Raw genomic sequence first — 14,257 nt, 5'->3', positions numbered from 1 at the left:
GGGCACAAGTAGAGGCAGGACGACAGAAAGGAGATTGCATAGGAGCTTCAGAGGCTCACACAATCCTTCCCTACCTTCCCATTTCTCCTCTGTAGACCCCATCCCCACCACATCCTCACAGCCCTGCGTTCATTACCTTGGAAGAGCCAGATTGCAACACCAGGGTCACAGGCAATGTTGCCTGTGCTAAGGAACTGTGGCCAGTCTCATTGACAACTGACTGTTATTTCTCTCCCCCTTCCTCCTCTCTGTAGCTCCTTGCCCCACATCAGGGTAGGGGCAGGCTGAGGGATGCTCTGTAGGATCTGATACAATTAAGTGCCTGTGTGTGCGTGCCACTGCTGTGTACTGGGTGGAATCAGAAGTGCTCATCTGTGTGGCATAAGCACTACACTGCTGCCGGCTGTTGGAGAATCTCCTTTAGCTCAAGTGGCAGGGGCCTGTGATTTCGAGCAGGGAGAGCCGAGTTCTGTGCATGCTGCTGGTGTGACGCTCTCTAGCACATAGCAGAGGGACCATGGGGCTGGAGGTTTGGTACAAAAGCTGCCTCCTGCTGGCAGTCCCAAGACAACCTGGAGTCCTCAAATCCTGACACCATCTAGGCACAGCTCCACGGAAATGCAGCCACCTCTACAGTGGGAGGTGGTGATCTGGCAACACAGCGCAGCCCGTGTGTGAGGGGAAACCTCAGCCAAAGGCAAGCTCCAGCCTGTCAGGGAAATGCCCTGGACCCTTTCATGGGAAGGCAAGGCAGTCAGAACTTGGGTTTACGGTTCCACACTTAATAAACGGTCTGGCACACGAGTTAGCTCCCTCTGATGGGGAACAAAGCGCTCCCAGGATTTGAACCTGTGGCTCTGGGGAATTTCATTCACCCACCTACTGGTTGTATCCCAACGCTGTCCCCTCCAGCGATGGCACCCAGCAGGAAAATAGCACTGCCTGGTGACTAGTCTGCAGCCACGCAGTGCAGAAGGGCTGACGTTGCACCTGTAATTACAGCCCCTCCTGCCTGGCTGCTGACCTGAGGACCACCTGCCCCAATCCTTCCCCATATACACAGTTCCCAGGCCAACGGGCACCCTGCCCACTCCCACTGATTCAGTGGGGTTTCCTGGTGAGTGGCTCAGAGCAGAAGGTGGCTGCCAGTGGGTCCAGCCCTGTTCAGACTTTATTCTCTGGGGTGCGGGGAGCCTGCCTGGAACCCAGGGCCCACCTTTCACTTGTATGAAATCAGGGAAGTTTGCAGCCACCCTTGTTCCTAGCGAGGGCCAGCTATGTTCCAGCTGGGGAACCTCAGAGTCTTCTCTCAGTGCCTGGAGATACTACCATCCAGGAGTCCTGCCAGTGGGTCCTAGCACTGCCACTAGGACGGGTCAGTGTAATGGCCTGTGCGGCCCAAATCACTGAGACCCCCAGCTGGCTCTGCATCATGTCCGTGGAGATCCAAGGCGAGCTCGGGGAGAGGAAGCTCAAGGAGGCCAGGGCTGGAAAGGAGTGGTACAAACATTGGGCCAATGTTGTCCTAACCCCTGGGTTGAGCCAGGCCCTGTTGAATTGCCAGCCCCGACCACCAGAGTCGCTACAAGAGATTCTGGGGCAGGAGTAGGCTGGTCCCGCACAACTGAGGCCGAGAGGCTGCCCGGGGTGAGTGTCTGTGAGGGAGCAGCTGGAGGCTCGTAAATCCCATCTGCCCCAGCTCGGAGCAGCTGCATCTCTCATAATACGCCAGCACCCCTTTGGGGCTGCTCACAAAATAACCTCCTGGCACTCACAGAATGGTAGGACTGGAATGGACCTCGAGAGGTCATCCAGTCCAGTGCCCTGAACTCGTATTATCTAGACCATCTGTGATGCATGGCCAGAAAGGGTTAAACATCCTGCAAAATAAACAACCCTCAAAAGACATGTGGGAAGATGATGTTTGTGTTTTTGTGTATTTACATACACAGTATGAGCAGGGTTGACAATGTAATCAAGGGTCCCTGTTTATGCTGCATTCTCATAATTCAGAGGTCAAAAGAACATCTTATCATTTAAATGAATTGTAAACACGGGCTATCTCTGTATTCATCTCTCTTTGAAATGTATAGCAAATAATCTGTGAATGGTGGAGGAACATGCAAATTGCCTTATGTTAATTCTATAGCTAAGTACCAGTGATGGACCTCCTCCACAGTCATCCTAATTACCATTTGAACTCCCAACTTGCCAAAACACATGAAAGTGTATGAAAGATCCTTAGGTCCTGATTCTGTCATCTCAGAGCTGCTTAAACTTCATTGGGGAAAGTTTGAGTTGCAAGACTGAGGTCCCAGCTACGCTGGTATGCCCTGAATATGAGATTTGGACATTGGACTATAACCTATGAACTATTTCTGAAAGAACTCTTTGCAACTACACAGCTCACCGTCTCTGCTATGAAGCTGCACCTCAGTGAATTGAACTCATGTCTGTATGTATTTTGATCTTTTAACCATACTCCCTCTCTTTAGTTTTTAAATAACATTTAGTTTAGTTAATAAGAATTGGCTGTAGCATGTGTTTGGGTAAGATCTGGAATATTCAATAACCAGGAGATAATGTGTCCGATCCTTTGGGATTGGTAGAACCTTTTCTTTTATATGATGAAATAAGATTTACAGAAATTTTCATCATATTTGACGTGGGTACCTGGATGGAGGCTGGATCATTTTAAAGGAACTGTATTGTTTGGACTTCTGAGTAACCAGTAAGGTAATAGAGAAGCTGTTTTGTGCTGGTTGGTAAATCTAAGTATCAGAATATCCACCAGCTTTATGGGGATTGTCTGCCCCATTCTTTGCAGTTCACCCTAATTGAGTGACTGTAGCTGGCTCCCCATGAGGACCCTGGTCACACCCTCCCTGACAGGTGTTTGTCCAACCTGCTCTTAAAAATCTCTAATGAGGGAGATTCCACAACCTTCCCGGGCAATTTATTCCAGTGCTTAACCCCTCTGACAATTAGGAAGTTTTTCCTAATGTCCAAACTAAACCACTCTGGCTGCAGTTTAAGCCCATTGCTTCTTGTCCTATCCTCAGAGGACAAGGAGAACAATTTTTCTCCTTGTAACACCCTTTTATGTATTCATGCTTGGCCTGAGCAGGTCTGACGGGGCGCATCGTGCCCCATGGTCTGCCATCACCACACGGAGTGCGAAGAGATGCTCTGGGGGGTGCCGAGCATGGGGTGACTGGCGAGCAGCCGAGCTGATATAGAACAGAAATGGCTGCACCCAGCAGAGGGCAAGGGGAGCACAGGGATCCTAGCTGGGACACTGCCCGCTGCTCAGAGCAGGTCTATCACACGCAGTGCATCCTGGCATTGGCAACAAGGGCGTCTGCCTCAGGGTTCCACTGGCCACAAGCTGCCCTTTGCCCTGCTGCATGGATTCCCGCCCGTCCCTGATGATCACCAGGCGGGGCATTCGCATGGGGTGAGGCTGATCTTTAATAACAGAGGACAAGCAGATCAGGTTTCCGGGCATGTGAGCCGGCTCTTTACAGGCAGCTTGGAGGAGACTACCCTCCCCGTGTTCCCCCTCGCCCCCCCTCCACACAGCAGGAGCACCGGAGAGGCCAGCAACCTTGCAAGCGTCAGCCACATGCAGGCACAGGGTTCAGCACAGCTTGCTAGGTCCATGGAGGTGCAGAGGGCGGGCTCAGTGCCTGCTTCCCTCCAGAGGTCGTGATGGAGCTTGGGGGTTCAGCTGGAGGGAAAGGACTAACAGCCCCTTCCCTCAGGATGCAGACGCCTTCTGCAGTGAGGCACAGACTGGCAGATACTTATCAGGTGGGCACAGGGCGAGACTTCCTGCCAGGGAGAGCCCTGGGGGCAGGGATGGGGACTGGTCCCCATCAGAGGGAGCCCCATGGGGGTAAGGCTGGGGGACTGGTCCCCATCAGAGGGAGCCCCATGAGGGTAAGGCTAAGGGGTTGGTCCCCATCAGAGGGAGCTCCACAGGGTGTAAGGCTGGGGGACTGGTCCTGTTAGAGGGATCCCCATGGGGGGTAAGGCTGGGGGGTTGGTCCCCGTTAGAGGGAGCCCCACAGGGGGTAAGGCTGGGGGGTTGGTCCCCGATAGAGGGAGCCCCATGGGGGGGTAAGGCTGGGGGGTTGGTCCCCGTTAGAGGGAGCCCCACGGAGGGTAAGGCTGGGGGACTGGTCCCTGTTAGAGGGAGCCCCACGGAGGTTAAGGCTGGGGGACTGGTCCCCGTTAGAGGGAGCCCCATAGGGGGTAAGGCTGGGGGGTTGGTCCCCGTTAGAGGAAGCCCCACGGGGGAGGGAAAGGACAGGAACTGGTCCCCATTAGAGGGAGCCCCAAGAGGCAGTGCTGGAAGCGGAGCTGAGTGACTGGGACAGGGAAGAGGGGGTCTGTTACTAGGAGAGGCAGGGGCCGGTCCCAGTGCCGAGCTCCCTAGCAACAGCCACCAAAAGGGTCCTGCTGGGAATGTCCGTGGGGGCGGGGGCTGGGCTGGTCCCAATCCCCATCTCCTCGTTCCTCTCCTGGTCTCAGGGCGCGATGCCAGCTCTGGGTAGGCTGCAGGAGCCTGAGTCGCAGATGCAGCTTCCTCTTGGCTCGTGCTGGGGTGCGGGGCAGGGGGATGTTACACAGGGGCAACGTAATTGCCAGGAAAGGTGCCGAATTTCTGGGTTCTCCTGGACACACCTGGGGTGGGAAGACAAAGGGAGGGCCATGAGGGAGGGGTCTGAGGCTGCCCTGTAGGAGAAACTCGCCTCCTTCCACTTCTGCCGGACGGCCCTGAGGCTGGTGTTCCCCACACGGGCCAGTCCCACACCATCCCCTACGGTGCCCCCGCTGGGAGAGGTTGGGACTGGAGTCGCTGGGAGCTCCTGTCCTGCTCCCCCCAGCACTCCCATGGGTAGAGTCTTTCCCCCCTTGCCGTTAGGCTGGCAAACGTACCCACAAACCAGCCATCATCACACTGCTGCATGACGTCCACCCGGTCCCCTTCATGCAGCTCCAGCTCGTCCTCATTCTGGGGTCTGTACTGATAAATGGCCCGGAACCTGCAAGGCACCATCAGCCCGTGAGGTCCTGCTCCCACCTCCGTGCAGCTCATGCGCTGACCTGGCCCAGCGGGTGCTAAGAACCAAGCCGGGCCCACCGAGTCAGCAGGGCCCCCTCCCTCCCATCAGCCACTCCCGCATTGTATCCACAGAGACAGGCATGTTGGGGGCGCTCAGCTCACCAGCAGGGGGTCTGCAGTGTTGGGGGGGGCCCTGGTACAGCTGCCAGCAGCATCCGCTGGTTGCAGCTCACTGAGCGAGCAGCTCTGAAAAGGTCCTTGTTTGGGGTAACAATTCAGACACTGTCCCAGCCCAGCGCCTCAGCGGGGTGTCTGCAGCCAGCCCTCGGCACGGGTCACTTCCCCGGGCTGGCTTGGCCGGCTTCCAAATGGAGTAGGGGGTCCCTGCTCCTCTCCACCCCTCACCGAGACAGGGAAGCTGCCGATCCGGCTACACTTACGGGGTCCACTGTATGCTGGAGCCGTTGTCAGATGGGGGGGCCTTGGGGAGGTGCCCAGCACTGCCCAGATGGCAACCTGCAGGTACTGGGGCTTCAAGGGTGGAGCTCTGCAAGGGAGAGGGAAGAGGTTGGTGCGCTAGACAACAGCGAGCAGTGCTGGGAGAGGGGGCCGGAGGTGGAGGGGATGGGCACTCCCACTGCGTCACTGGGGGAATTAGCCCAGTGGTGTGGAAAAGGGAGGGAGAGAGAGAGCCCAGAGGACAGATGCTGACCCCCACACATGGGGGGCTACAGGGGTGTGTGGTTGGACTCCAGGGGTGCATGCAGGTTCACCAGCTGCCCTGGGACAGCTGCAGGGGCTGCACTGGAGGGAGCTGGGGTCCTTGTGCTGCAGGCTGGGCAGGGCAGGGCAGGGCAGGGACCCTGGGGCAGGGCGATCCGGGGAAGGAAGGACTGAAGGAGAAGCACGATTGTCTCACCTGCCCAGGGAGCGAGGAAGGCGCTACAGCGGGTGGAGTCTCCTGTGGCCGGGAGGGGGCCGGAGGCTGTGGGCTCGGGTTCAGACTCAGGGGGGAGAGCAAGGTGGTGCTGGGGCCCAGTTGGGGGCTCTGGGGCCCCTGGAGGAGGCTGGATGAGACTCCGGCGCGCTGCAGCTTGGGGGAGACAGGGAAGGTGAAGCCGAAATGGCGCGGCGAGGACGACAGGGCACCCCCCTCCGTGCCGTGCCGTTGGGCAGTGGGAGAGCCCGCCAGGAAGGAGGACGAGGGATCGGAACGCTGGCTACCAGGCGAGTGCAGCTGGGCCGGTGAGCCTGTGTGAACCAGCTGCCTTGGGGAGGCAGGGGCAGTCAAGGTTGGGGAGGAGGGGAACTCCTCTGAGGCCTTGACCCGCGGCTCCTTCAGCACTTGCACGTAGTTGGCCGGGAAGATACCCTGGCGGCTGGTGCCAGAGATCCGTCCCTCATACCAGTTCTCATCCACCTTGCGGACCAGACAGATGCGCTCGCCCTGTGGATGGAGAGAGAGGCAAAGTTAGGAGCCCCCGGGATAGGGACATGGGACATGCCACCCGTCAGCCTCTGTTGCATCTGTCGTGAGGCTTCCTGCCCTTCTAGAACAGACCAGCTGTCATGAATAGTTAGTAAAGGGTTAAAGCATAGTACCTGGTGGGCACCTGACCTGAGGACCAATCAGGGAAGAGAATTTGAAATTCCTAGGAGGGAACTTTTTCCCTCTGTGTGTGTGTGTATTGTCTTAGCCGTCTGGAGTTACAAGAGTCCAGATGTTTTAATCAAGTCTACCAGCTTCCACCTTTCTGAACTAATTTCTTCTAGTCAAGATAGTGAGTATTAGGAAGATAGTTCAGAAAGGTGGAAGCTGGTAGACTTGATTAAAACATCTGGACTCTTGTAACTCCAGACAGCTAAGACAATACACACACACACAGAGGGAAAAAGTTCCCTCCTAGGAATTTCAAATTCTCTTCCCTGATTGGTCCTCAGGTCAGGTGCCCACCAGGTACTATGCTTTAACCCTTTACTAACTATTCATGACACCAGCCCACCCTTGTACTCTTATCTCCTGCTCCAGCAGGTCCAGCCAGTCTGGTTTCCTGCCCCCTAACCCCACTGGTCTGTCCAGTCGTGCAACGTCCAGTCCAGCCAGCTGCACAGTGCTGTGCCACGGAGGGGAGTGGTGCTGGTGCTGAGCAGCTCGGTCCCCAGAGCATGCAGCCTGAGGATGGTGCTTGGTTTTAGCCCAGCGAGCGTCACTACGACATGGTTCTTTGCAAGTGGATTCAGCGCTGGGGAAGAGCTCTGGGCTGGCCACTCTGGAGACCAACACCTTCTGAGCATCCACAAAACAGGTTTGGGCCAAGTTCACCTGATGCTAACCTCTGAGGGCAGGACAAGGAGCAACGGGCTTAACTTGCAGCCAGGGCGGTTTAGGTTGGACATTAGGAAAAACTTCCCAACTGTCACGGGGGTTAAGCACTGGAATACATTGCCTAGGAAGGTTGTTGAATCTCCATCATTGGGGATTTTTAAGAGCAGGTTGGACAAACACCTGTCAGGGATGGTCTAGATAACTTCTCGAGGTCCTTTCCAGTCCTATGATTCTACGATGCTCCACCACCCCACACATGCATCCCCAGCTCAGTCCCCAGGAGAGACCAGTGCAGAGAACTACACTGCAGGGGTAGGCAGGGGACAGAGGGGTTAGCCCGCATCACACAGGCTGGGTCCCTCTCCACTACGCCCCGTCAGGACGATTCCCTGAGGCTGCCAGCTACAGGACCAGGCGCTGGTCTGAGACCCAGCAAACACAGTTCATGGAGGCCACTGAACAGCTGTCAGATGGGAATGACTTTTGGTCATTACCAGCCTGGGCTGGTACTGAACTGTGACCTGAAGGTAACAGCTTCTGCAATGAGCTTCCTCGTGACCATTCTGTGCTCCCTGCACCCAGCACCCCTTACCGGGCGGGTTCTGTACCTTGCGGAAGGACAGCTCCACTGCCAGGTCCCCTTTGAAGTTGTACTGGGCCAGGGCCTCTCCGTACTCCAGCACCTGGATGGTGGGTGGCTTGATGGGCTTGGGCACTTCGGTGGGAGGCAGGATCTGTTTGGGAGAGACAGGGAGCAGGGTAAGCCGAGCACGGCAGTGGCTGGTGGGAAGCTGTCTGTCCGGAGTGCCCCCTCCAGCCCTTGTCTCGATACCGCCCCCTCCTGCTGAGGGGGGGCATGTTCCATTTCAAGACCCCCAGGTGTAGGGGAAAGGGGTTAACCCTTTCAGTGCTGCTGGCCCTCTCCCTGTACCCTGCTATCAGCCAGTCACGTCAATGGGATATTAGGAAACGCCTGGTCTATTCTAGCTCCGCAGGCTCAGCACATCCAGCCTGGTCAGCAGCAGCGGAGAGGAGATCTGGGCTGTGCTTGGGAGGAGGGAGCTGTCGGGTCTGGGAGTGCTCGGTCCCTCCTGAGGGGCAGCTGGTCCTGCCAGGGTTTCCGCTGTTCTGGTGTCTGGGTTACCTTCGGGCTGCGGGAGGGGTTGGAAGAGGGTGTTGATGGCTGCCCCTGTTCAGATGCAGGCGTGATACCAGCACTGGCCACTAGAGGGCACGTCCCTATTACTCCATGCACCAGTGCCAAGTGCTGAACTGAGAACACTGTCCAGGGAGCGGCTTGCCAGCCTCGATGCCGAGTGCGGGACCCGCCCTGGGCATGCTCTCCTCCCGCCAGGCTTGCAATCATGTTAGCAGCAGCCCCGTCCTTACCTCCACGTAGTTGGAGGGGAATATGCCCACCCTCCCATAGTGCTCTCCTTCCAGCCAGTTCCTGTCCACCTCCTTGTGGATATAGACGATGTCTCCCTTCTGCATGGTCAGCTCCCTGAAAGGTCAAGGCATAGCGTCATGGCCACAGGCCCTTCCCGGGGGCTGACGCCTGCCCCCTTCAGCCAGCAGCTCCCTAGCCCCTAGAGACATCTGCGGGGTCAAAGAACTGCCTGTGACTCCTGATGCTGGGCTGAGTCCTGGCTCCCTGCCCTCAGCAGGGACACACCTCAAGCCCTGGCTGTAGGGAGTTCACTTGCTGCTGACCCGGTCCCACTGGATGCCCATTTCGCAAGGGGCCATCCCCCCACTCTACTGATGATGGAGCCCGAGGCTGAGCCAGGCATTAGGTTCATCCTTCAGTACGTGCCAGCCCCGCTCTGGTCCATAATCGCTCCCCTGGGAAAACTTCACTTCCATGTATTCTTCTCTGGTGAGGTTAGACCCAGCGAGGGGGAAGTCGGCACCCTCCTCCCGGCCTGCCCCAGCTGCTGTCCTATCTCTGCAGGAGCAGCCAGGGGACAGAGGGGCTAGCCCACGTCGCATAGGCCAGGTCCCTCTCCACCACTCCCCGCCAGAGACGATTCCTGAGGATTCAAACTGACCATCTAAATCCACCCAGGAGAGGGACAAAATACAGGCCAATTCCACAGCTGGCACGGAGGCTGGGTCCACCAGGACAGAGGGGGATGGCTACACCGATAGGAACAGACCCGCTCAGGGGACCTCGGGTCTGGAAACAACAAAGATCCACTGAGTGCCACTTACTTTGGGGACTCAGCCTGGAAGTCAAACTTGACGCGAGCAGCTTTCATCTGGGGTGAGGGAGAGAAAGGGTCAAAGAGGGTGAAATCAAATCAGATCACAGCCAGAGCCCTGGGGTCCCAGGAAGGTCCTGGTCCCAGACCCCCAGCCAAGTCCAGTCCCTAGAACCCAGCCTCCTACCTTGTAGTCACTGATTCCTGAGGGAGACCCAGAACCGACCCACTGCTTGGTCACTTCTCCCAGTGCTCCTGGGTCCCCTGAAGAGATGCCAGCCCCTCTCACTGGCTAGTTCTTCTCTCCCATACACAGACCGGAGGCAGTCTCCCTTGTCTAGGCCCCCTAGCCCTGAAGCTGGCTCGGTAGCATCTATGGTTACTCAGCACCACGGCAATCCCCAGCATCAATGACTGGTGCCAGGCCCGCGCTAGCTGGATGGAAAGTGACCTGCTGCCCCGCCAGCTGCAGACACACCTGCAAGCTCTCTCCCATGTCTCGCCAACCCAGTGTCCCAGCTCTGTCAGCTGCAAGTGAAGGACATTCCCAAGGAAAAAGGTCGTGCCTCACCTTCTTGTCCTCTTTCCTCACCGGTCCATCCACCGCCTCTATAGACTCACTCTCATCAGCCAAGGGGCTTTTCCCAGGGTGGCCTGGGGGATCTGCAGAGAACCATGAAACAAGGGGATGAGCACATTATCCTCTCCTGACAGCCCCCGTGGCTGAGGAAGGCGGGTGTTACGAGGAGACACCCAGCACTGTTCCAATACCAGGGGTTGCTCTGAATCTGGAGAAAAGACGCCAGTGGAGGTGCATTTTCCGTCCATATATCCAGCCATCAGCATGGGAGGGGTCCACACACCACGTGCAGCTGAGTTGGAAGGACCAGGACACCTGGGTTCTGCGTGCCTGCACCTCTCCCAGACTGCAAAGAGGCAGCGTAGTCCAGCGGCTGGGAGTCAAGAGACCTGGTTCTAGTCCCAGCTCTGCCATGAACTTGGACGAGCTGCTTCCTCTCTCTCTGTAGGCTGAGGACAATCATTCTAACCCGCCCCTCCAGTCTGGACTCACTGTCTCAAGGTATTAATAGCACCCCTAACTCGTCTCACATCTCAAAGCACTTTCCACAGGAGGTCAGTGTCATTAGCCCCCTTTTACACTGAAACTGAGGCAGAGTGGGGAAGTGACTTGCCTGAGGTCACCCAACAGACCAGTGGCAGAGCCAGGAACTGATCCCAGGTTTACTGAGCCCCAGTCCAATGCTTTATCCACTAGGTGATACAGCCCATTAACATTCTCCTGACAGCTCGCAGGCACACAGACTCCTTTGCATCTACCAAAATAGACTCAAATAAGCAAATTTCTGCCAATCCAGCTGCTCCCCAGTGAACATGACCAGAGCTCGGCTACTGGGGTACATCTGCACCAGCCAGAGCCCAAATTACAGCTCTCTGTCTGTGACACCATCCACCCTTAGGCCATTCATGTGGAGCAGCACAATAGGCCCAGAGCCAGGGCTTGGGTTGGGCCAGGAGACAGCTGTGCACCCGCAAGCTGCTGCCCTGTTCTCCAGAATCTCCACTTTCATTTAAAAAGAATATGTTAAACATAAGAACAATGGCCATACTGGGTCAGACCAAAGGTCCATCCAGCCCAATGCCAGGTGCCCCAGAGGGAGTGAACCTAACAGGCAATGATCAAGTGATCTCTCTCCTGCCATCCATCTCCATCCTCTGACAAACAGAGGCTAGAGACACCATTCCTTGCCCATCCAGGATGGGTAAGTCAGTTCTTATGTTCTTACTTATGTTCTTATGTTGTTGCGGTTGGGAAGAAAACCTTGAAAACTTGCAACACATGTAGGTAATGCAGTGACATCTGCCTGAGTCAGCAGATAGCCTGCAACAATCGCTCTGAGAGGGGCGAACTGCCCCATTCATCTCAGTGGGCGTTAGCTCGGATGCCATCAGTGACACTTAAGTGTCAGGAGACTTAAATAGGTCACTACTCCTGTGGGCAGAGCTTGATTTTTGAGTGCAGCTTGGAAGAGTACGGCTTCCTTCTCCCCACCCCAGTTTGACCTCTGCCCAAAACCCAGTGCAAAGGGAGGAGCCCATAGATGGCTGGGTTGAGTCCGCGGGCAGCTGGGAAACCATATTACTGGGGTGCGGAGGGGTGGATGAGACCAGTGCATGTAGCGTCTTACATACAAGATCTGACCACAGGTGCGGCAGAGAGGGAGGCTGGGCAGGGAAAAGAGTCCTTTCCAAGGGGAAGGGGAAAGGCAGATGTCAAGGTAGTATTCAAAGCGGAGGGAATGTCTCCATGGTTTGGGGGGGATTCCCAGCAGACAGGACAGTACGAGTGAAGGAGGGATTGGAGAGGGCTAGAATGGAGGAGTGAGCAGCAGCAGGGGTATGGGGGTCAGAGAGGCAGAGGGGAATAGCTTCTCGAAGGACATGGCTGCATGCAGAGATCCTCACCTTTCCTGGGAGGAGACCTGCTCCAGTCGCTCGTGCCCAGGCCCAGGCCCCCTCTCTCCATGCTGGGGCTGGCAGGCGGGCGGTGTCGGGAAGCGGGGGGGCTCTGCCCCAAGGCAGGATGGGAACGGCAGGCAGATGGCAGGCTGCTGGAGCAAGAGCAGAGTCAGTCAGAGAGACTATGGGCCTCTGTGGATAACCAGTCCCAAAACCTCAGGGAGCCCCTGCCCAATCCCAAGAGGAAATCAAGGGACCAGGTCATGGCTAGTGATCCATAAGGAGTGATTATCTGCTGGGATGTGCACACAGACACACACCTCATGCAGCTACACACAGACCCAGCATGCCTGCCCCCCAGACAACCTCCCTACAGACTGGTGTCACGGCTTCGGGAACAGCTAGAGCCTCCTATTCCAAGGGCCTGGTGGTAGTTGGCTTGGGAGTCCTAGGGGGTGTAACGTAAGCAGGGTGCTGGCAGCATGGCATGCCCTCCCCCCCCGAGCTGGGTTCCTGTTGCAGAGAAGCGGGATAACTGGGTCTCCAGTCTGGGAAGGGAGAGAGCTACCAGGCAGCCTACTGCACTCCAGGGACAGCCCTGCCCGGACCCCTTGGAGCAGACGCACAGCGTACCCCCAGCTCAGCCAGGGGCTGCTTCTAACAGGATGCCGAGGTCACAGACTCCAACCGCCGGCATTACTTCACCAGTGCAGAGCTGTGGCCAGGAGCAGCTGACATGGGGTGTGTTCCTGCTGGGTCTCACCTCCACTGCCCATGGAAAACAAACCAGTCCCATCGCTGGAGCCACCCAGAGGGAGTTTCTGAGCAGCCAACCAGCCCCACCTGGCTGCCAGGCAACCCGGGACACAGCCCCTGCTCTCAGCCTGCTTCCCCTCCTCCCCCCATGGCCCCAAAAGAGCCAGACCCCTGCTCCTGCACAGAGCCAACCCCTCCCTACATCTCACCCACAGCCAAACAAGGAGAAGCCTGGGGGTCAGGACTCCTGGGTTCCGTTCAAAGCTCTAGGAGCAGGGTGAGGTCTAGTGGGTTAGGGCAGGGGGCTGGGTGTCAGGACCAGGGGCGGCTCTAGGATTTGCGCCGCCCCAAGCACGGCGGCACGCTGCGGGAGGCGCTCTGGCGGTCGCCGGTCCTGCGGCTCCGGTGGACCTCCTGCAGATGTGCCTGTGGAGGGTCCGCTGGTCCCGCGGCTACGGTGGAGCATCTGCAGACACGCCTGCGGGAGGTCCACCCGAGCCGTGGAACCAGCAGACCCTCCGCAGGCATCCCTGCGGGAGGTCCACCACAGCCGCCTGCCGCCCTCCAGTCGGCATGCCGCCCCAAGTGCACACTTGGCGCGCTGGGGTCTAGAGCCGGCCCTGGTCAGGACTCCTGGGTTCTCTTTGAAGCTCTAGGAGCAGGGTGGGGTCTAATGGGTTAGTGAGGGGGGGCTGGGCGTCAGGACTCCTGGGTTCCGTTCAAAGCTCTAGGAGCAGGGTGGGGTCTAGTGGGTTAGGGCAGGGGGCTGGGGGTCAGGACTCCTGGGTTCCGTTCAAAGCTCTAGGAGCAGGGTGGGATCTAGTGGGTTAGGGCAGGGGGCTGGGGGTCAGGACTCATGGGTTCTCTTTAAAGCTCCAGGAGCAGGGTGGGATCTAGTGGGTTAGTGTGGGGGGCTTGGGGTCAGGACTCCTGGGTTCTGTTCAAAGCTCTAGGAGCAGGTGCGGTCTAGTGGGTTAGGGCAGGGGGCCGGGGGTCACGACTTCTGGGTTCCGTTCAAAGCTCTAGGAGTAGGGTGGGATCTAGTGGGTTAGTGGGGGGGGCTGGGGGTCAGGACTCATGGGTTCTCTTTGAAGCTCCAGGAGCAGGGTGGGGTCTAGTGGGTTAGGGTGGGGGGCTGGGGGTCAGGACTCCTGGGTTCTAGTTCCAGCTGGGGGAAGGGAACGACAGGAATCTGGGTTCTTGCCTTGCAGCTGCCCCTGCCACTTCCTCTTTGCCCCTGTGGGCCATTGCCTTGGTCAGGTCCCGGCACGCCCTGCCCCCCTCAGCCAGAGTGGGTACACGATGTTTGCCTCCTACCCTGGCAGCCAGGCGGGTAGCGCTGGTTCCTCCCTCCCCTGTGCAGGGCCGCGCGGCAGGAAGCACTGAGACAGCAGCAACAACAAGGAGTTGGCAGGATACAGC

At 57.6% G+C, this 14,257-nt stretch overlaps 1 protein-coding gene across 4 annotated transcripts in view; it reads right to left on the bottom strand.

Annotated features, from left to right (window-relative positions):
• Positions 1–2,560: 2,560 nt before the first annotated feature.
• SORBS3 (sorbin and SH3 domain containing 3) overlaps positions 2,561–14,257 on the bottom strand; it is a 43,850-nt gene continuing 32,153 nt past the window's right edge. For 3 of the 4 annotated variants that reach the window (XM_045006421.1, XM_045006420.1, XM_045006423.1), the window contains exons 14-22: positions 12,086–12,231; positions 10,173–10,264; positions 9,612–9,658; positions 8,787–8,901; positions 8,006–8,131; positions 5,991–6,518; positions 5,512–5,618; positions 4,945–5,051; positions 2,561–4,689 (exon numbers count right to left, since the gene is read on the bottom strand). In XM_045006421.1, coding sequence (XP_044862356.1) covers positions 4,628–4,689; positions 4,945–5,051; positions 5,512–5,618; positions 5,991–6,518; positions 8,006–8,131; positions 8,787–8,901; positions 9,612–9,658; positions 10,173–10,264; positions 12,086–12,231 — 1,330 coding nt within the window. In that variant the 3' untranslated portion in view covers positions 2,561–4,627. The remainder of the gene's footprint in view (positions 4,690–4,944; positions 5,052–5,511; positions 5,619–5,990; positions 6,519–8,005; positions 8,132–8,786; positions 8,902–9,611; positions 9,659–10,172; positions 10,265–12,085; positions 12,232–14,257) is intronic. The other variant, XM_045006422.1, reaches the window with a different exon arrangement.

This window comes from Mauremys mutica, chromosome 2 (genome assembly GCF_020497125.1).
Source record: "Mauremys mutica isolate MM-2020 ecotype Southern chromosome 2, ASM2049712v1, whole genome shotgun sequence".
Taxonomy (NCBI): Eukaryota; Metazoa; Chordata; order Testudines; family Geoemydidae; genus Mauremys; species Mauremys mutica.
The sequence above is the reverse complement of the archived record's forward strand: the minus strand, read 5'-3'. Positions and strand labels throughout refer to the sequence as shown.